Here is a 23,729-nt window from a genome sequence, read left to right on the forward strand (position 1 = left end):
ACTGGGTGTGCTTTAAAAGTATGAGATGAGAGTAGTCAGGGAGCCTTCCCCCACCCTTCCTGTTTGCCTGACCCCACCTACCATCTTTCAGCATTCAGTGCAAGGCTTCCCCTTGATTCATGGCTCCCCCTTCTCCCATCTCCCATTCTTCTGTCTCAGTCCTCAGAGACTTCAACATTCTTCTTTTGCTCCCCCTCTGTACTTCATATATGCTTTGTTTTATCAGAACATCTACAATACTTCACTCACTTTTTGTTTTTAACAGGCTTATGTCCCACATCTAGCAGGTTAATTCTTCAAGAGAACATGACCTGGCTACTCTCATATCCCCAGAGTGCCTGGCAAAAAAGAAGCCACATACTAGATGTTATCTGACATCATATACAAACAGCAGACTGGAAACAACAAGAAATTCTTAAGCAAAGCAAGGTAAGTTTTAGAGGTCATATACGATAAAAACCCTTGTACTTATAGAAGGCCTTGGAGTTAAATAAAAAACATTTCAACCTCAATCCTGTGAGGTACATGGCACACGATTCCCATTTTGCAGATGGGAAGCTAAAATTTGGAGACACACTACTAACAAAGCTAGATTTCAAACGGAGTCTAAAGCCCTTTCTCACATGCCTGATAGGTTCAAAGAAGATCAAAAAGGTTTATGTGACATTGAAGGCAGAAGTGAGGTCTTAGAAGGACTTGGCTTTTATGCTAAGTGAAACTGGGACATATTGCAGACACTGGAGCAGACAAGGGATAGGAGCTGACTTACATAGGAAAATACGGCGACTGTACTGAGAACAGAATGTGTGGGGCAAGGGCTGTAACAGGGAGACCACTCAGGAGCTCCTGCAGTAACGTGACTGAGAGATGATGATGGCTTGGGCAGTGGAGGGGAAGGTGGAGCCAACAGGTTGTACTGACAGAGTAGGTGTACGATGTGAGAAGAAGTGAGGCATCGAGGATGACAACGGGGGTTTTGGAGTGAGCAACTAGAAGAATATGGGTGCCATTGGTTGACATGGGGAATTATGTTGGTAGAGCCAGTTTGTGGGAGAAGACCAGAAATTCAGTGTTGAACCTGTTGAGACTTTCATTAAACATTCACAGGGTAATGCAAAGTAGGCAGCTGGAGAAATGAATCTGGAGTTGAGGAGAGGGGGCCTGGCTGGAGTATAAATTTGAGAATTGTGTGTGTGTGTGTGTGTATATATATATATATTCATAAAGCCATGGGACTTTAACTGGTGTACCAAAGCAGTGAGTTTAGACAGAGAAGAGGACCCGATGTGCCTCAGTGGGAAGGAAGAAGAGGAAAAGCCATCGAACATGGAGAAAAGCAAGGGTGTCGTATCCTGGAACCACGCGAAGTTCACCAAGGAGAACTGTGTCAAATTCAGATGAGAAGGGACCACTGGATTCAACAGTGTGGAGGTCCTTCTATTGTTACCCTCTCTGTATTTAAATAAATGTGGATTGACGTCATCGTTCTTAATGGTTGCAAAATTTCCCATCATGTGAAATTTCTTCAACCAAGTATTTTATTATGACCTCTTGGATGGTTTCCAGTTTTTCATTATTCTGAACAATTTTACAATGAACATAATTTATTCATCATGCATAATACTTTGTGAATTTACAGGACTCTTCCACCAGGAAAAATTTTAGAGTTAAAATTTACTTCAAGAAAGGCTGTTCCAACACAGATGCTGTAACTGTGCCTGTTCTCCCCAGTCATCCCCAACATGATTAATTCCTGAAAAAGCTCAGCCATTTTTACAAGGATAAAAGGACATCTCATTTTAGTTTTAGTCTGCACTCTTCCCACTACCTAAAAATTCTTTAAAATGAGTGGATTTGGCACCATGGGCTCACTTAGGATTTTTTAGAGTTTTATAACCTGAAAATTTTATTTCCACTTCAAATAATGTCTCCTTCAGACTACAGAAGAATAACTTTTAAAATGGATTTAAGGATGGTGTTTGCACACAGATGCTGGCTGCTCATTAAGACCTAATGCAGGGGCACCTGGGTGGCTCAGTTGTTAAGCATCTGCCTTCAGCTCAGGTCATGATCCCAGGGTCCTGGGATTGAGCCCCGCATCGGGCTCCCTGCTCGGCAGGGAGCCTGCTTCTCCGTCTCCCACTCCCCCTGCTTGTGTTCTCTCTCTCACTGTCTCTCTCTGTGTCAAATAAATAAATAAAATCTTAAAAAAAAAAAAAAGACCTAATGCAAAATCTGCAGCAAATCTGAAGGACCATGCAAATTATGACAATTCATCAATTAAAACAATACCTTTGATGGGGATCAGGTCTAACCAGCTGAAAACTTAGCAAAAAGAACACTTCTGTAACTTTGCTTTTAATTTAAAAACAAGAGGTGACACAATGTGTCCACCAAATTATAAGTTAAGAGCAAATTGTAAGTTAGGTCTACAACAGGTAATTTTTAGTAATAAATTACTTTCCCTGTCAGTTTTCTCATGTTAAAATGCACAGTAAAATGAAATTCTCTGGATCTTCTTTTGGGGACTAAGGTGAGAGAAAACTCATCTGATTTAATGTAGGTGTGTATAATGGGAATTATTTACTCGTTCATTGTTTATGCATCGGTGGAACAGGAGAAAAACTGCAGAAAATAGTTCCTGGTCTTTCCATTCCTCATGTCTATTGACTAACATGATTCTGAGCTCTACTTGGGTGGATAATGGTTTCTGTTGAGTGATGGTTAGATCTGTACAGTTGGATAATTTTCCAGGACTTAATGAACTGTTCGGCACATGGTTGTGACATTCAGTGCAGTATCCTGATGTTGACTCTATTTAGAATTGATTTCACATTGAAATGTGTCTCTCTATTTCTATTCAAAAATAACCCAGATGGAAAATGGATTGAAGCTGCATTTTTTTTTCTAGTGAGAAAATGGCTGTATCCTAGGCCCTGATATTATCTTTGATAACATTTCCTAATAAAATCAACATGAGGTTTTTTTGTGGCGCTTTTTAATATATTAGCTGTGTTTGCCATTGAGGCAAAGTGAAAAATGATTGTTTGCGAACAAATGCCTCTTTAAGACAGTTTGAAAATTGTCAGTAAAATAAAAGCACCTAAGAATATGCTTAGCCTGAAATGTATAAGATCAGCATAAAAAAGTTAAAACTCTAACGATTCCTGAAGAGCAACACCCCCATTAATGAAAACCCTAGAGCTTTATTAAAGAAAAATTCAAAAAGAATTTGAATACATTGAAGCCTATACTTTGTTCAAGAGGATGACTCAACATTATAGATATGTTAATTCTTTTTATATTAATCTACAAATCTACTGTAATTTCAACAACAATAACAAAAAAAATGGAGAACATGAATAAATAATTCTAAAGTTCATGTGGAAGAGTGAATGTTTAAGAGTAGCCAAGATTATTCTGCCAAAGAATACTGATTTGGGAAGTGGGGTGGCAAGAAGCAGTAAATAAAGCACACAGACACAATGATTAAAGCGGTGTCACACTGGGATGCAAGTAAGCAGATTATAATACACCTGATGGAGAGACTAGAGATGAGTGAGGATATATAGCAATGCGGTGTATCATAAGGAGGCATTGCATGTTAAGCAAAGAGTACTGCACATCATTCAGTTCTGGATCAACTGGTAGGCTGTGTGGGGGAGGGGGAATGTTAGAGTCCCTACACCTCATTTCTTACATTAAAATAAATTGCAGATGTTAAATGTAAAAAGCAGTATCAAATAAGTACTAGAAGAAAATACAGTATTTGATCTTGGGTTGGGGAAACTATACTAAGCATGCAAGAAAAGGAGGCAAAAACCTGGATAGATTTGATTAATAAGATTTTGAGTTTCCCCCAAATACTCTAAATATGATTCAAAGGCAATTGACAAATCAGATTTGGAACCAGTGTGACAAAAGAATTAGCCTCGTAGATACTTAAATTACTTATAAATCATTCAAAGAAAGGGAAACGTTCCAACAAAATGGACAAAAGACATGAATAGCCAGGTAATTTCTAAAAGAACAATTACAAGAACAATATGGCTAACGAACACATTTTTTTGAACCCTCAAAAGCGCAAATTAATGAAATTCCATTTGAAATCCAACAAATTGGCAAAGATTAAATAAAATAATAGAACCCAGTGCTGGTAAAGACAGGAGGAATAAGCCCTTGAAAGCACTACTAGCAAGACGGCAAGAAGTCAGAGGGTAAAGGAAGCAGCACACTGTCTTGGATTAGAAATTCCATAGTTAGGATTTAGCTAAGGAAACAATTAAGAAGGTAAAGAAGATGCTATCTACAAATACATCAACTTATTTATTTATTTTAAAGATTTTATTTTTAAGTAATCTCTACAGCCAACATGGGGCTTGAATTCTCAACCCCAAGATCAAGAGTCCGCTCCACTGGCTGAGCCAGCCAGGCATCCCCATATCCACTTTTTTATATCCATGAAATACCTGACTATCAGTGAGGTATTGGTTAAAGGAGTTATAGCATACTCACATGATGTAATACAATGCAGCCATTAAATGTTATAGAAGAATACTTAATGACACAAAACTATGTAACATTATTTAAATAATAAAGAACTTCCTAGGACTGCAAGCTCCTAATTATGTTTTAAAAAAGAAATACAGTATAGTAATATATATGTACTGACCAAAGGGGAATGATAGACAGCAAATGTTAAAGCTGCTAGCTCTGGGCAGTGGGATTACAGATGAATTTAATTTTCTTATTGCTTAACTGTATTTGCCAAATTTTCTACCACAAAAATAGGTTGTAATCAGAACCACCTACACCTTTATCATTATTATATATTTAGAAAGTTATAAAGGACATCTCTGTACTGCATGTTTAAATGAAGATTACACAATGGGACTTAAAAATATGAAGGAGAATAAATGTGAAGACGCCACAGAACCAGAGCCAATGACCAGTGATAATTTCTTTGCCACTCCTGGCCTCCAGCAGTTGAACAAAAATGGTGCCGACTATACGAATTCTCCCTTGGCACCTACATTCTGCACTCCTGGTTTGGAAATTCCTTCTACAAAGAACAGTACAGCTTTGGGGTCCACAAATTATCCATTATCAAAAACAAATAGTTCATCAAATAATTTAGAAATGAAAGACTGTACATCATTAGTTTTAAATTTAGACAGGTGTTTTGAGAGTTTTGCGGATCCCTCTTCTCCTGTAATTTCTTCTTATGAGAATCTGTTGAGAACACCTACACCTCCAGAACTGACTACCATTCCAGAAGATATTCTCCAGATTTTATCAAACTACAACTCAAACCTAGCAACTCCAGTAGCAGTGAAAGCCGTGCCACCCAGCAAAGGGTTCCTCATTAAATACGAAGGACCGGACATCCGAGGTGTTGGCAACAAAGCAAATTGGTGAAGAAATTCTAGTGGATCCACCCATTGTAGAAACTGAACAGAAAGAGGAAAGCAGAGCTGGACTTACTTTGTTATTCACATTGCCCTACATCTTCCCCGTTTTTAAAAACCAACCCATATTAAAGACAAACATGGACACTGGTGTCATAATGTGGATTGTTTTTTTGTTTGTTTGTTTGTTTGTTTTAAGTGGGCTCCATGCCCAATGTGGGGCTTGAACTCATGACCCTGAGAACAAGAGCGGCCTGCTCTACTGACTGAGCCAGCCTGGCGCCCCTGTTATAATATGCTGTTTATTGAGATTTGATTTAGTTTAACCTCGGTCTTACAGTTTTCAAAGATCATTACTATTTCATTGATTTCACATTGACCCTGCCTAATCTGACAGAATGGCTGAGTAATATTAGGAAGCAGGGTGAATAATTTAAAATTTTTAAATGTTACTCAGGCAAGGCCACCCTGATCTTAAGGTGGGGCATTGCTGTCAGCTGGAGCTGCGCTTCTCCCCTGATTCTGGCTCTGCCCTGGTCCTGTCTCCTCTCACAACTGTCCCAGAGCCTTTCACACCATTTATATCAGCAGTGCTTTTAAGACTGTTGTCTACAAATGGCAGCTTAAATAACTTGAGGAAAAGGGAGGAATCTGCAGGTCTGGGTAGCTGTACCACAGAAGATCTCAGTTGGAAACAGGGACTCACCTGTCAGGCTGTGGGTTTTTCTTGTTTTTACTCCCTGCTTTTTACTTCATGTCAGTTTTATCCTCTCAGATCAGCTCTTTCCATCACATGGCTGATGATCTCTCCAAGCGCCCTCTCCAGCTTGACCACCCAGCAGACCCTGAGCCTCCATCTGGAAGGTTCTGATGACTCTTCCTGGGCCTGGTGCCCTTCTATGGATTGTCACCTGAGTGCGCAGGAGGCAGGAGACCCTTACCTCTCGAGCCTTCCCATAGCTTCAGGCTGCCCTGTCCATCGAGTCCAGGATTCTTCCCATTTAAGTATAAGCGGGAAGTAGTTCTAAGTTCATTCAAGTAATGTTGGTGACTCCAGATTATAGCCAAAGGGAAAATAAGGACCTAGCCTACTGCAAAGACCAATTAAAAATTTGCAAAGAAACAGTTTGCAAGTATCATGACAAGGCGCTTCAAAGGCTTTGGTTTGGGAAATTTGATGCAGTAAAGACTACCCTCTTTTGGGACACCTGGGTGGCTCAGTCGGTTAAGCATCTGCCTTCAGCTCAGGTCATGATCCCAGGGTTCTGGGATGGAGCCCCGCATTGGGCTCCTTGCTCAGCAGGGAGCCTGCTTCTCCCTCTGCCTGCTGTTCCCCCCTGCTTGTGCTCTAACAAATGAATAAATAAAATCTTTAAAAAAAAAAAGCTAACTGCTTTAAAGAGAATACTTAAGTTCTCATGAAACCGAAAAGACTGGTTTACACAAAGAAATATTTGCTTCCTCATAGATGCTGCAATAGCAATCAGTGGGCTGATTAACAGGGTACTAATTTTAATCTCTTCCCCGCTAAACAAAACAAATTAACACTAGAAGCTAATTGAAATATCAATGGTTTGGGGAAAAAAAGTCTTACTGGCAAAACAATTAGTAACGACGGCAACAAATACAGCCATAAGAATCGTGAGGAAGTACTGACAGTCAGATTTTGAGGGATGGATTTGCCAAGCTCCTGGGGCGGGGAGAGCAGAATGACCCCTCTCTGGAATGGAAGGAACTGAAGCTTATCTTGCTTCTCAAAAGCTGGAGCCTGGGCGGCTAGTTAGGAGGGAAATGGCGGCCAGCATTTGCAGGGAGTGGAGTACCCACAAGGCGCCTACCTGCCAGTGAACCCGTGTCCAAGCTCATTCACGCCAACAGGGTTAAAACAACGGTGCTGTGAAGCATTTTGTGCTGCTTCACCTCTCCCCAAATAGCTTAAAGCCTCATCAGGACCGATTGCTGCATCTCACTGTGGAGGCCACAGGGAAAACCCATCCCTGGCGGATGCAGCTCTAGAATCATGGACTGGGGGGCTCACTGCGAAGGCCGAGGCGTAGGACAGTGCTCGGGGTGTTCCATGGACCATGAGCAAAGTGACAGAATTGGGGCTAGATTCTAGAAGGATCACTCTGACCACTGAGACTAGATTACAGGGCCTGGGGTGGGGCCAGTGAGAGCCCAGCCCCGGAAAGTTCTCAGAAACATTAAGGGAATGAAGGACTCATTTAGGGCCCCCCAGCCCTTGCTGCTCCACCCAGTGTTCTCTCAGCTTGAGCAGAGATCAGTGTAGAACTCACATCTTCTTGGAGAAGATCAAGAATCTTTTGTGTTTGGGGCTGAAGTTTCCAAACTTCACCGTCAGCAGTCATTGGCACCCTCCTTTAATACCTTCTCTTACATCCCTGTATTATTGGGACTATAATTTTAAAAAATGGACTCACTTTAAAAAACTTAAATAGGGGTGACTGAGTGGCTCAGTTGGTTAAGTGCACAACTCTTGGTTTTGGCTCAGGTTGTGATCTTGGGGTCGTGGGATCGAGCCCCCAGTCAGGCTCCACACCCAGCATGGAGTCTGCTTGAGATTTTCTCTCTCCTGCTCCCTCTGTCCCTCCCCCCACTCACTCTCTCTTTAAAATCAATAAAATCTTAAAAACAAAAACACAGACACTAGCGGGGTTGACCTGGCCTGGCCCTAAATCAATGAGTAAATTTAAAATGCTATTTTTCTTGATTACACATAAAAATAATAAAAATGATTAAAACAGAAAATATCCCCACGGAAAGTCATTTTGCACACTACTGGTGATTTGCATCCCATACTCTGGGAGACGCCGTTTTAGACAAAGAAGAACCTAGGGATGACGTGTGCTCAGGGTGGGAAACCATGCAGTGAAACCACGTGAGAGGGACACAGCTGTGGGGCGCCCACCTGAAGCACTGCAGCCGAAGTCCCTGGGCAAAGCGGCCAGCCTGGTACTCCTCTCCATCCATCACTGAAGGGACCATCTCCGTGTCCTGCACAATGACAGCCACTTCACTGTCACGCTTTCCCAGCATGCTTCGGTCGTTTATGTTGGCAGAGCCTGTAACAGGAAACAGCGACGTGGAACAATCTTCTCGGCAAAGCACTGTCGGTTGCCCACCCCGCTCAATTCTTCCTTGCTAAGAAAACCTTAATTTTGTTCAGCTTATCAACAGATGCTGAGTTTTGGGAAGGGGAGGCCCCCCCTAACCCAGGCATACGTCTTGAGCAGTCTAAGCCAGCTATGGTAATTTTGTGACTTTTACCCATGACTGGCTTAGGAATGGGCACTTGACATCATTGTAGCCAGTGTGACATGAAGAAAAGTCTGCTGGGGGCTTCTGAAAAAGTCTATCTCCTTATAAACAGACACCAGACTGGGATGCCGTCTCTTCCAGCCTTTTGATATTTTGGTTTGGATGTTGGATGAGGCCATGATTTCAGGAGCTGCTGCAGCCATTTTGTAACCACTAGGGGACAAGCAGACCAGCTGAAGACAGCAGAGCAGAAAAAAGAAAGACCCTGGGTCTTCAAGTCATTGAACTTGCCAACTTTCTTACCTGCTGGTATGTGAAATAATACATTTTCCTTATTGTTTCACAGACTTTTAGCTGAATTTTCTATCTGGTGGCTCAAAGGATTCTAACTGATATAATCATTAAGCACACAAAGAAAAGACACACCGGTTCAATTTGGTCAGCTTTTAGACTTACTCTGCGGAGTCTAATGACTTAACCCACGGCCATATAATTATGAATGTCAAAACCCCAGAGTAGCTTCACAATCAAGAGTCCACTCTCAAATACGGATTAGCTTTAGTGGCTTTGGTTTTTACATTCTCTTGCCTCACTTGTGTGGCATGCCAACAGCTTCTGTATCAACTTCCTTCCATTCTATTTTTAAATCCAAACGAGCTGAGAATGTTGACTTTCACATGTGAAGGGCAAGTATTTTAATATTAGTTCAACCTGTGTTTTCTCCACTCTGCTGTGTATTCAGAAACCTCAGCACGTTTTTCTGCATTCATTTTTTGAATTCATGCTTTTGGATTCATGCCTTTGAATCCTTGAGGTGTCCTACAAACTACAGAAGGAACCCGGCTCTTTTTCCTTCCTCTTCCCCTAGTCACACATTCCACTGCTTTGGCAGAAGGGTTGGACTGAACAGGAGCAAGAGGTGACCCTCTGGGATGGAGACAGTCAGGGTGTAAGGTGATAGTTCAGCCCTGCCCTGAACCCAAATGGCAGCCTGTTGTACATGAGAAAAAGCTGGCCCTTCCTAAGGAGAGTTTACTGCCATCTGCCGCAATACTGTCCTGTACTTTACTTAATACACAAATCTATGCTAACTGTGGATGTGAGTGGTGCCCCACAGTGGCCCTGGGTGAAAGAGAAAGGATGGAGCACCTCACAGAAATCCGGGAGCTCTACCGGAGCTCTTTGTAAGGTGGGAACGATTGACACACTTTGTTTTGTTAGCAACTAATCGTCTTTTACACATGCACTTACATTTTGATGATGCTATAAAATTTGCAGCCGTAACTTTGGGCTTCACAGTTGGCCCAGCACTCATTTGGACAAAGTCATTTAATCTTTCTCACCTTTAATTTGATCTTTTATAAATTGAGATCATAATATAGATCTTTTTCTTTTAAAGAAGGGTTTTTTTTTTAAAGATTTTTTCTTATTTGACAGAGGAAGAGAGAGAGAGCATACACAAGCAGGGGGAGTGGCAGATGCAGACTCCCCACTGAGCAGGGAGCCCGACATGGGGCTCGATCCCAGGACCCTGAGATCATGACCTGAGCTGAAGGCAGACACTTAACCGACTGAGCCACCCAGGCGCCCCCATAATATAGATCTTGTAGGGTTCTTGTGAGAAGTAAGATCATGTGAAAGAACTTACTAATTTATAAACTGCTCTACAGTGTCAAATATTATTGGCATTACTATCAGATACTCTGTTAAGGCTACAACATCTAGAGGACACTGCCATAGGAAGGGGCAATTTACTGGCATGTAGCATTTGTTTGAGACTAGCCTCCTCTCTGGGTTCATCACATCCCGTCCCGCCCCGCCCCGCCAGGTGTGTGAGCCAGAGGAGGAGAGGAACAGAGTGCCCACAGTGCTACTGTGGGCGTGCGCTACCTCGGGGCCTCCAGAGGCTTCTCTCGGGCTGGGGGTGCTGGGCTCCGTGGACATTGCTGCTCTTCACTGTCAGGAAAACTGGGGACGTGAGGCCCCAGGAAAGTCTCCTCCACACACACACACACGTTCACACCCGTCCCTCAGTCTCCCTCCTCCCACTACGGTGGGCTCCACATCCCAAAGGAAGGAATACATTCCTGGCATTCTGGGCTGGAGTTCTTAGACAGTGGTCCTTGTACATCAGCAGCCCATCTGGAGTTACCCAGAGCACTGAATCTCAACCGTGTAGGATAAGTGAGTTGGCTACTATTTAACAGGAATGAGAAGAAAAGGATGAGGGGATTTTAGATGGACTTAATAAATGAGATGCTGAAAATGAGATACTGGTGTAATGTTACCTCCATTGTTATTGTTAAATGGTCCCATATTCTGAAAATCAAATTCAGAACAGCAGATATATTATTATCCCGTTTCTATATAACATATGAGGAAAAAGAGAAAGGGCTCTAGAAAGATTCACACTGAACTGTTAAGAGTGGTGGGTTCTTTCTAGCAAAGAGGGATTTTTGACCTTTTATTCAGTATGTGTCCTTAGAGTTTGAATTGTTTGCAACAAATATGCTTTGTATTCTATGTGTTACTTTTTATGATAACTGCAATCCCTTGTTTTTATTAGGACATTGCCCCGATAATTTAAAACCACTTAATTTTTAGGGGTGCCTGGGTGGCTCAGTCGGTTAAGCGTCTGCCTTCCGCTCAGGTCGTGATCCCAGGGTGCTGGGATGGAGCCCCGCATCGGGCTCCCTGCTCAGCAGGAGGTCTGCTTCTCCCTCTCTAATAAATAAGATCTTTTAAAAAAAGAAATAAAACCACTTAATTTTTAGATTTTCTAAGTCTGCTTTTAGGGAACATTTTAAACATTGTGAGATATAGCAAAATACAAAAGAATATATGAAAACATATATGTACAATTTAGTCAATAATAAAATAAATATCACTGAATTTATTCACGCAAGCTGAAAAGCAGAACATTACCACATCTCAGAAACCCTCAGGTGTCTTCCCATGCAGGCCTTTCCCCATCACGAGAGAGATTTTATATAGAATTTTGTGTTCATCATGCTCTGCATGTTTTCCTAGTCAAAGAAATAGTTTGCTTTTGACTTGTCTTTAAATTGCATAAATGGACCCATCTAGTAGATAATCTTTTGAGATTTGCTTCTTTCATTCAATAGTGTATCTTCGGGATTTATCTGTGTCTGATCGCAATGCATTATTTTCCTCAAATGAGCACAGCAGGATTTATTCATTCTAAATCTGTTGGTGGATGTTCGGGTTGTTTCTAGTGTTTTCTATGATGCACACTTATGCTCTCCATATGTTTCCTGGTGTGCATATGTGGGACTCTGCCTGGGCTCTGTCCATAGGAGTGGAGTCCCGGGTGCTCCTTGGCCTTGTCAATACCTGGATTGTCCAACTTTTACATTTTTGCCAATTGGTATTTTTAAAAACTGTTGTCTCATTAGATTAATGAGGATGAATATCTTTCAAATGTTTATGGGCCTCAGGTATGTCCTCTTTGCTGACATTCCTATACAATTCCTTTGTCCCTTTTCCTTTGGATGGTGTCTTTGTTTCTTGGTTTATAGTAGTTTTTTATAGGTTCTGAATATTAAGTGTGTTGCAAATATCCTGTTTTCAGCTTATGGTTTATCTTTTTATTCTCTTTATAGTGCTTTTTAATGAATAGGTTCTGAATTTTAATGCAGTTGGATTTATCTGTCTTTTCCTTTTTGGTTTGTGTTTTTAAAAAAATGTTTCAGAAACTGTGAATCTTTCTGGGGTAGGCAGAATGGCCCCCAAAGATGACCACGTCCTAATCCCCAAAGCCTGTGAATATGTTATGTTAGACGGCAAAGGGGAATGAAGGTTGCTAACCAGCTGGCCTTAAAACAGGGTGATTGGCCTGGATCCAGGTGGGCCCAATACAATCAAAAGAGTCTTTAAAAGTGAAGGGGATTCAGAGGGAGATGTGGTTACAGAAGTATGGTTGAGACTTTTGGGAACCTTCAAAGAGATGTCACATTGCTGCTTTCAAAGATGGGGAAAGAGGGCCCTGAGCCAAGGAATGCTGACAGGCTCTGGCGCTGGAAAAGGCAAGGAATTGGATTCTCTCTGGAAGCCTCCAGGAAGGAACGTGGTCCTGCTGACCCCCTGATTTTAGCCCAGGGAGACCCACGTTGGATTTCTAACCTACAGAACTACTGGATAATAAATTTGTTTGGTTTAAGCCACCAAGTTTATGGCTGTTTGTCATAGCGGCTACAGACAACGAACACACCAACTCTACCTTGCTTCAGCTTAGTTGTTTTTAAGGAAAACGGACTCTCCTATTGAGCCCAAATGGGCTACTTAGTGCTTTCTACCCACTGGTGTTCCCTGTACCTCCAGTTCAGAAGTTCTCAGCTCAGACTGCATGTGAGCAGCACCCAGAAGGCTCTTTAAAAAAAATACTGGTGCCGAAAACAAAAATAAAAACACCTTGACGCCTGGGCCCCAAACTGGACCAATTAGTCAGAATCTCTGGAAGTAGGAACCAGACATTAGTATTTTTCCCCCAGTACCACTCCATCCCTTTATCCATTAATGCATCTTTTATGGGGGATCTATTTTTTTTTAATATTTATTTTATTTGCAAAAGAGAGCCTGTGCGTGAGAAGGGGGGAGGGGCAGAGGGAGCGTGAAAGAGAGAATCTCAAGCAGACTCCCTGCTGAGTGGGGAGCTCGACTTGGAGCTTGATCCCAGGACCCTGAGACCATGACCTGAGCCAAAATCAAGAGTCAGACGCTTAAGAGACTGAGCCACCCAGGCGCCCCTTGGGGGGATCTATTTTAAAGTAAATTGCAGACTTGAATAAACCTCCTCCTAAATGATATACATATATTTAAAGCTCCCCAGACAACTCTAATGCAGCCAGGGTTGAGATCCATGGGATTAGGTCAAGGGTAAGCCCTTTCTCCTGGGGCAGCCCTTCAACTACAGACTTTGATCAGCCACTCCCAAGCCTGTCCTTTAAGCACTGATACTCATTTCCTCTACATAGCTTCCCACCTACCAATCTCATTGATTGCCTCTGGACCTTCTTACCCTGCTCAGCAATACCCACCCAATGTTTCTGGTGTTAAATGGAAAGAATACCTGCCTTCCCTGTAGCCCTTGAGCTCTGTAGGACAGAGGCACTGTTTGATTCAATTTTCATATTCTCCCCTTTGTGCTTTTTAGTGGATTAGTGAACACTGAAAAAAACTGTTTCACTTCGTCAATAGGATAGGCTCAAAGTCTATTTAAGGATAGCCTTATTTTGTTTAGGAAAGCAAACAAAATGTTAGTTTGGTTAAGTGCCAATATTAAGATGGAACAGAAAGTGGACTTAGTCACAGACCAGTCGGACCAGCAGGGGCACTCAGGGCAAGAGATAATTAAAGCTCCACACAAAAGAGATCTTTAGTGTGAGAAAGCAGGTATTTCCTTGTGAGGAGAAAGGGAGAATAAACAATCAGTTGTTTTTCTTCTGTTAATTATTCAATAATTCTGGCATATATTTGCCATGTTAGAAAATTTAACCACAGGTTACTTTAACCTCTTTGAACAGCTGTACAATATTTTCAACCTAACTTCTCAAACTCCTCTCTGAGAATTTGAAATACTGTTCTCAGTGTTATGAATTTGAGCAGGGCTGATGTGTGAGAGCAGCAACAAATCTGCTTCTCTTAGAGTTTCCCCTGAGATACAAAAAACAAAATTATCTTTGGATCTTTTCCATGGGGAAATCTGTTTTGTCCATGGGGAAGGAGAAAAAGAAATCCAGCCCCTAAAGACTAGCAAGTAAAACCTCTTCATACTCTCCAGGCCACTTCTTTGGTTTCAAGAAAATGGATAAGAATTATGTACAAGATTGATCAATTATTGCTAGCCTAAATAAATTGTAGCCTTTGTGAGTTCAGAGAACTTTCTAGAAAATAAGTCAATTAAAAAACTCAACTTATTTAATCATTAGCTCTGTTACTGCAAACTGCTTTGCATTTATACTTAATTAAAGGAAAGCCAAAATGACCTTTAAAAGGAAAATATTTATATCTGTCAATATTTACTTCAAGATTCTGAAATCTTGCTGAAGAAATCAACTAAATTTTATTTGGCTTTGTTTGTTTTTCCATTTCAGCAAACATCACATCATCATCATGCCAAACTTAGTATGAAAATTTTCTGAGATTGGCTTCTGGAGAGCAAGGCCAGGGTAGCTTGGGGGAAATTAGAGAAACTTTGCTTATTGGGGGAATGGGAGAGTAAATAAATCCCTAAAGAACTCTGACCCCTATAGAGCAAGAGATAGAAGACTCAGATATTTTTCTAAATGCCCTGTGTAAGTATTAAGAGAGAGAGAGAGAGAGTGTGCGTGTGTGCGTGTGTGTGCACGCATATATATGTATCATCACACTGTGACGTATACATTTTCTGGCTTCAGAATTGCTTTTTCTTTCTTTTCAAATCATGTTCCAGATAAGACAATCTCATTACTCCTAGATATGAGATTTTTTTTTCCTTTGCTCAGTGGAGGATAGAGATGGAAACGGCATATTGACTGCCAAAGAAATTTCAAAACACTCTACAACATTTAGTTTCTCATAGAATAGGGAAGATAAGGAAGTATCTAATTATAGTTGAGAAACTACACTTTGTTTTTTCTGGGAATTTATTTTTTTAAGTTTCTATTTAAATTCCAGTTAGTTAACATGCAGTGTAATATTAGTTTCAGGTGTACAATATAGTGATTCCACACTTCCAAATAACACCCAGTGCTCATCACAACAGGGGCCCTCCTTAATCCCCATCACCTATTTCATTCATCCCCCCACCCACCTTGTTTACTATGGGTAAGCGTCTGTTTCTTGGTCTCTCTCTCTCTCCCTTTTGCTTGTTTTGTTTCTTAAATTCCACATACGAATGAAATCATGTGGTATTTGTGGTATTTGTCTTTCTCTGACTGACTTATTTCATTTAGCATAATACACTCTAGCTCCATCCATGGCATTGCAAATGGCAAGACTTCATTCTTTTTTATAGCTGAGTAATATTCCATTGTATATATACACAATCTTCTTTATCGATTCATCAGACAATAGACACATGGGCTGCTCATTTTCTCTCCCCATGTCTCCCCCTCCAGCCCCTGAAACCTAGGTACTTCAATTTTAAAAAGGGGGTAATAAAGAATTAATGAGAACAGGCTGATTACTGCTCTGCTGGGCTAAACCACGGCTCTCTGGCTACTGTAATTTGCACAGTGGCCATTTAATTGCTCTGTGCCTCTGTTTCTTCACAGATAAAAACAGGGATTAGAAAGGACATAAGTGGAAAAGACTGCTTCAGAAATGTTTTAGATGCCATGTTACAGTCCCTCTCAACTGTAAAGGAATCTTGGGAGGAAGAAAAAGAAGGATTTTTGCATGAAGTACATCAACTAGCAAGCAACCCATTTCTAGACCATGTACTTACCGATAATAACAGTGTTGTCATCAGCAATTAGCAACTTGCTGTGGACATAGATGAGCTCAGTGACTAGGTTTCCTTCAAGCTCTGCATGTGTTCTAAGGCCACAGAATGAGATGTAATTTATCCACTGATTGCCAACTATAAAGTAAAAAAGAAAGTACTAACATGAATATGACAGAGTTCATTAAAGGCACATTAAATTTTATTGCTTTTCAAAACAAATATACTACTTAAACAGGTGGTTAAGAATAGATTGTATAGTGTGTGTGTGTGTGTGTGTGTGTGTGTGTGTGTGTGTGTGATTTCAGAACTCACCCAGGGTCAATTTTTGCTATCAGAAGAGTCTTTTACTATTAATCTGGATGAATATACATTTTTATTTTTTATTTTTTTTTAAAGATTCTATTTATTTATTTGATAGAGACAGATAGGGACAGAGATAGCAAGAAAGAGCACAAGCCGGGGAAGAGGCAAAGGGAGAGGGAGAAGCAGGCTCCCTGTGGAGTAGGGAACCTGACACGGGGCTTGATCCCAGGACCCTGAGATCATGACCTAAGCCGAAGGCAGCCACTTAAGGACTGAGCTACCCAGGCGCCCCTGAATATACATTTTTAAAAAAACATACTGGAGTGCTTTCCATGAATTACCTTTTTCCAAGGCAATCCAAAAATATTTTTAATGATTTGGCAAGTAACTGTTGAAGAGTGATGATTAAAGCAGAGCCAGAGTAGATAACCCAAGACTTCAGTGTGACATTTGCATCTATCTTGGTTGACACCCGCTGCAGTTTAAATCAGATGCAAAAATAATGCCCAAACTATTTGTTATATACATACTGTATCATATTCAACGCAGAGCAGCAGTTAAATTTTATAGACTTTGGATAAATAAAAATGTTGGCGATTAAATAACACCCCTTCTACATCAGTAACGTTAGGAAATGGAAGAATCCTAACTACATTTGACTTTGGAGAATCTTCCTCAGAGCAAGTGGTACCAGGTTTGTACGTTAAAACGCTGCCCCATCATCATGTGAGGGCCATTCATGTGATAAGAAGAAATGAATTCCATACCAAGCCAACCCATAACCATTATCCTGGCATGAATGTTAGTCACACAATTTTATGGTCTCTCTCCCACATAGTGGTTGTCCTGGATAAGGAAAGTCTTATACTAAGAATAAATGGAGTGGAACCAAACCATCACGAGTTCTAATAGAAAAAGAATATAAATTTTTTTTCTTTAAGAGAATCTGAAGCATACTAATAGAAACAATGGCAGTTCATGTTCTGTTTACTGAAGTTTCCATGTATTACTGATGCTTTCTATTATTCTGTTGATGTTATTCAGTATTTCTATTAAATCTGGATATCTTGGAAAGAAATTCATTCATAGGTTAAATACAGAGATTCCTCCATTTACAGGTAAACTTTCCCTTATATATGTAAATAATATTGTAGCTGTTTGCCAAGAGTTGATGTGTTGATGTACTAGTACATCATGTGTAAGAGATATATTTCTAAAAAGTTTCATGTAAATAAGATTTTTGTAAGTCAATTTCTTCCCCATTGTTAATGTTATATTGGAAAGATGCTTCATCTAAAGCATCAGCTTCTCTTTAAATGTTCTCTGATCTAGGAGAAAGAGGTATTTCCTCTTTTAAGTCCATCATACCCATAAAATTCCTGGAAAATATTTCTAACAAAACATCTAATATATTACTTTACAAACATTCACATTTAATTCTCCATTTCTCCTACCGTTACAGAGGTCTTATACATTTTTGTATCCCCATCCTTGCATAGTGCTAAAAGACGCTGAATAAATGAGTGAATTGATGAATGGATAGTCAGGTGACAGCTATTATTTTAGCTTTTGGTTTTTTCTGTACCATCTGTTTTTCTGCAGCTGGCTCATGATCTAAAATTTCAAGATAAAGCAGATTTTTAAAGGCATCATGGAGCACATTCTTTGCTAAAGTACATAATTTTTTGCAGTCACTTCCCATAAAAAATCCACATTGAACAATATGGTAGCCCAATGGTTATCAGTGTGCAGAAGGACTGCCCCTGCAAGGGCCTGAGAGAAGTAAAATCTGGAAACCCTCCCCAGAGGTTCTGATTCAGTAGGAATCCATAATTCATAAGTTCCCTAGGGGATATCATTCTTTGAACAACACTGTTGCAGAGCTTTGGTATTTATAGTTTTAAGATTAGTGGCATACTTTCAGGAAATAATACACCATGATAAAGTGAGATGTGTTCCAGTGGCGCAAGTCTGCTCAATATGAGGACATCCATTAATATAAAACATGATATTGATCAATCTAGGGAGAAAAATCATAGGATTATTATAACAGATGCTGAAAAGTTTTTGACACAATTCAGCACCCATCCTGGATAAAAACAATGAAGAAAGAAGAAAATGATGAATACTTTCTTAACATGCTTAAAAATATATAATATATACATTATACATGTATAATACGTCTGTGCGAGTAGAATATCTTCAATACTGCGTAACATTGCCTTGGAGGTATCAGCCAATACATTTAAACAAGAAAAATCACATAAGGAAAACCAGCTCCATTGCCAGATATGATAGTATGCTTGGGGAATCAATGATAAAACTATCTCAAATGGTAAAAGAATTAAACATGATAACAGGATATCAATTAACATATAGAAGTCAATAGCCTTCATACACACAAACAATAACCATTTAGAGGATAAAATCAGACAAAATGTTGCTTACAATGGCAGCAAAAAAGATAAAACATAAAGACAAATAATAAACTTATCAACAGATGTGCAAAATCTTTATGAAGAAAAAATTAAAACACTATCAAAAGACACAAGAATAGACTTGAACAAATGAAAAGACATCCCTTGTTCTGGGATAGAACAATTCAACATCAAAAAGATGCCAACTCTCTCCATGTTAATTTATAAATTTAATATAATCTCAGTAGAAATACCAACATGTTTTTATGGAGTTAGAAAACTTGACAAAGAATGTCTATAAAAAAAAAACTGGGAAAGAAAAGCACTGAGGGGGCATTAGCCCTATCGCATATGAACACACACTATAAAGGCTGTATAATTAGAACAGTGCTGCACCAGCACATAAACAGACAGCTAAACCACTGAATGGAACAGAAAGTCAACAAAGAGACCCAAGCACATACAAAAATTTTGCATATGATAAAAGTGCCATCTCAAATGTCAACGACTTTTGCATAAAGGCCTAGAGCTTTTAGATTTTTTTTTTTTAAAGATTTTATTTATTTGACAGAGAGAGACACAGGGAGAGAGGGAACACAAGCAGGGGGAGTTGGAGACGAAGAAGCAGGCTCCCCGCTGAGCAGGGAGCCCGATGTGGGGCTCGATCCCAGGACCCTGGGATCATGACCTGAGCTGAAGGCAGACACTTAACAACTGAGCCACCCAGGCGCCCCAAGGCCTAGGGTTTTTAAATAAAAGGTGCTGGTATCATTGCATAGCTATTAGAAAAAGAAAAATTACCATGCATACCTCATACCAATCACAAGAATAAACTCCAAATGGACCAGAGATCAAAATGCAAGCATATGAAACGACACATGTGTTAGAAGAAAAGAGTAAATTCTTTATTATATAAACCGAGTGTAAGGAAGGCTTTAACTATCTATAGGCAATAAAAGAAAAATATCAATAACTTTGCCTAGATTTTAAAACAACACATGACCTAAAACACCACAAGCAAAAAAAAAAAAAAGAGAGGGACAAATGACAAAGTGGGAGAAAGTATTTGCAGTGTACGACACAGATAAAGAGCTTAGAGTCCAAACCTATGAAGAAGTCTCAAAATCTTGATACAAAGAATGGGCAAAAGACATAAACGGACAATTCACATACATGAAAAGATATTTGAATGATATTCTTCCTCACTCATAATACAAATGCAAAACTACGCTGAGAAACCATTTCTTACCTATGATATCAGCAAAAAAATAACACATTCTGTCAGGGAGACTGGGTTAAAGCAGGCTCTCTCATACACTGGTGGTGAGAAACAAATTGGTACAAATTTTTGGGCGGGGAGTTTGGCAATATCTATGTATCTATTACAAAAGAATGATAAAGCAAAGAAGATAAAAGGTTAACATTTGGGAAATCAGGATGAAGGTGTATGGCTGTTCCAGAATCCCTTCTATAAGTCTGAAATTATTATTATTTTTTTAAGATTTATTTATTATTTGAGAGAGAGAGAGCGAACACGAGTGCCGGGGGGGAGGGGGGAGGGCAGAGGGAGAGAATCTTAAGCAGACTCCCTGATGAGTGCAGAGCCCGACTCGGGGGGCTCGATCCCACAACCCTGAGATCATGACATGAACCGAAATCAAGAGCCAGATACTTAAGCGACTGAGACACCCAGGTACCCCAAGTCTGAAATTATTTTAAAATAATTTTTAAAAAAAGATTAGTGATGCTGACTAGCTTAGGAGCCTGAAGGTTTAAGACATGTAATAATATGTAATTTTCTAAGGCACAGATTTGTACCATTCCCTAGCAAGGCTGGAGAATATCGACAACATATCATTTAGCTGGGTAGCTTCATAGCCCACCATCCATACCTACTTCCCATCCATCCTTGCCTTTGAAATAACTCCTATGAGGGCGCCTGGGTGGCTCAGTCGGTTGAGCGACTGCCTTCGGCTCAGGTCATGATCCCAGGGTCCTGGGATCGAGTCCCACATCGGGCTCCCTGCTCTGCGGGGAGCCTGCTTCTCCCTCTCCCACTCCCCCTGCTTGTGTTCCCTCTCTCTCTGTGTCTCTCTCTGTCAAATAAATAAATAAAAATCTTTAAAAAAAAAAAAAAAAAAAAGAAATAACTCCTATGAAGTGATAAAAAAAAAAAACAAACAACAAAAAACTTTGTTTCTTTGTGAAAAATGCCCCTCACAGAAGAAGAAAGCTAAAGGTTGGTACCAATAACAGAACCCAAAAGGAAAGATCTGGGTCCTAGCCAGAAAGTGGACATTTTGGATTAAAGCATAGCCTGTTAGAGTGCAGTGGGGGTACCCATCCAAGATGTGAATGATTCCACCAGAAAAGAAGACAAAGCAACCTGAGAAGCTATTTCGGCCAGTACTATATTCCGTGAAGAAAACTGGCTCAACAGCTAATAGATACAAAGTTGGAGATGTGAACTTGAGGTGTGAGGATATACTGAGCAAACAAGTGCCTTCTGAAGAAAGTATGAGAAAACCAGGAGCATGCAGAGGAGTGATAAAGAGCCATTACTGGAAAAGCATCAGGTGGCTTCCAAATATTATGTCATGGAGGTATCTGAGAATCTGGAGGTGTATATAGGCCCCTAGGACATATCTGTTAGGAACACAGGTGCATATATACCTCAAAAGATGGGAATTCAATACAAAAGACTCTTGATATTTACAAGGAAGTTTCGTGAAAAGACTTCCAAGAGTTGTTACAGGCTTTTGTTACTGAAAAAGTTGTAGCACTTCGTATAGGTACATTTCTACATCCTGATTGCAAACCTCTAGACCTTGTGTTAAACTATAATCAATTGGCTGCTGAAGTGCCATAATTCACAAAAGTTATAAAAATGAGAAAGATATGCTTTAAATTAAACCCTAAATCCCTAAAGATTGGTGTGCATGATAATTGCAGTCTACTAATACCTGCTGGTTTTCTTTTCAGGAATTTCAACATATTCATAGCAGAAGTTTTGTTATTTCTAAAGAATTGAAATAGTAGAGAACTACAGTTCTCTATCCAATTAGAGATTAGCTATTTCATGTATTTAAAACCCACTACACATTTACAAAAACAAAACCAACAATATAACATTGTACCTCAGAAAGGGGCATTATGTAATTAATCTGTTCTTTACGTTTAGAGTATGAACATTTTTCCCACTGAGATGCCTGATTTTGACTTGTTCCCAGGGAGCTTGGAAATCTTTTCATAAGAGGGCTTAACATTGAAATTACTTCTTGTGTTAAAATCCAATTTTTCCCCTGAATAGGCAAAGACAGGCAAAGGGTCCAGAGCCAAAGGAATGCTTTATAATAAGCTCAGGCATTTTTATGGTTGAGAGAATAAATAGGTTTGTTCTGACTTTTTGTTCTCCTAGAACCTCACCTTTGCATTTTTGCTAGTCCCTGTCACCACTGAATGGCTTTCCCGATTTTGTTTTTGTCAATACTTCATTCATTATCATCTTCATTTTAAGTCATTAGAAACAGAGACAGTGATAATGCTCTGGTAAATCTTCTCTGTCCTAGATGAAATTAGATACAACTTTTGAAAGTATTTATTATGGGTGATGTACATATCTCATGTCTACAGTTGTTTCTAGAGAGTTGACTGAGCAGCCCATTAGTGAAAAATTATTAAACATCCAACACACACACACATGCACAGTATATATTTTAAATTATCATGTACTAAAAGCTTAATTTTTTTTGAAAGCTTCCAAATCATTTATAAATCCATATACCATACAATTCACTCCTTTAAAATGTACAACTCAGTGGGGTTTTTTTAGTACATTCACAAAGCTGTGCGATCATCACAACTATCTAATTTTAAGACATTGGTATTACACCAAAAAGAAATGCCATGCCCATTAGGAGTCACTCCCCATTCCACTCTATCCAGACCCTAGCAATGACTAACTTATTGTCCTGACTCTACAGATTTACCTATTAAAAACATTTCATAAAAATGGAATTATATAATATGTGACCTTTTGTGTCTGGCTTCTTTTTATTTACCATGATATTTGCAAGGTTCACCCATGTTGTAGCATGTATCAGTATATTTCTTTTTATATATAAGTAATATTCCATTGTATGGATATAAACATTTTGTTTCTACATTCATCAGTTAATGGATACTTGGGCTGTTTCAAGTTTTCCACTATTATGAATAATGCTGCTATAAACATTCACATGCAAGTTTTTGTGTGGATATATGTTTTCCAATTCTCTTCGGTATACACTATGGAGCAGAATTGCTGGGTTACATGGTAACTCTATGTTTAATTTATAAGGAATTGCTTCCCAAAGAGGCTGTACCATTTTTTTAGAGTTTTTATTTAAATTCCAGTTAGTTAGCATACAGTGTAATATTAGTTTCGGGTGTACAAGATAGTGCTTCGACACTTCCATACAACACCCAGTGCTCATCACTCTTAATCCTCATCACCTATTTCCCCCATCCCCCACCCACCTCCCCTCTGGTAACCATCAGTTTGTTCTCTGGCTTCCTGGTTTAACTCTCTCTCTCTTTTTTCCTTTTGCTCATTTGTTTTGTTTCTTAAATTCCACATGAGTGAAATCATATGGTATTTGTCTTTCTCTGAGTTATTTTGCTTAGCATCATACTCTCTAGGTCCATCCATATCATCATAAATGGCAAGATTTCATTATTTTTTATGCCTGAGTAATACTCCATTGTGTATGCATGTGTGTGTGTGTGTGAGTGTGTGTATGTGTGTGTATACACAGCACATTTTCTTTATCCATTCATCAGTTGATGGGCAGTTGGGCTCCTTCCATAAGTTGGCTATTGTAGTAATGTTGCTAT

General features: G+C 39.7%; 1 protein-coding gene across 10 annotated transcripts in view; it reads right to left on the reverse strand.

The window, feature by feature from the left end:
- PLD1 (phospholipase D1) overlaps positions 1-23,729 on the reverse strand; it is a 189,292-nt gene that overhangs the window by 6,619 nt on the left and 158,944 nt on the right. For all 10 annotated transcript variants that reach the window (XM_081829662.1, XM_081829656.1, XM_081829638.1 and 7 more), the window contains 2 exons: positions 16,135-16,269; positions 8,338-8,491 (listed from right to left, as the gene is read on the reverse strand). In XM_081829662.1, the coding sequence (XP_081685788.1) occupies positions 8,338-8,491; positions 16,135-16,269 (289 nt within the window). The remainder of the gene's footprint in view (positions 1-8,337; positions 8,492-16,134; positions 16,270-23,729) is intronic.

Source organism: Leptonychotes weddellii, chromosome 1 (assembly GCF_054177405.1).
Source record: "Leptonychotes weddellii isolate Sample4059 chromosome 1, ASM5417740v2, whole genome shotgun sequence".
Lineage (NCBI taxonomy): Eukaryota > Metazoa > Chordata > Mammalia > Carnivora > Phocidae > Leptonychotes > Leptonychotes weddellii.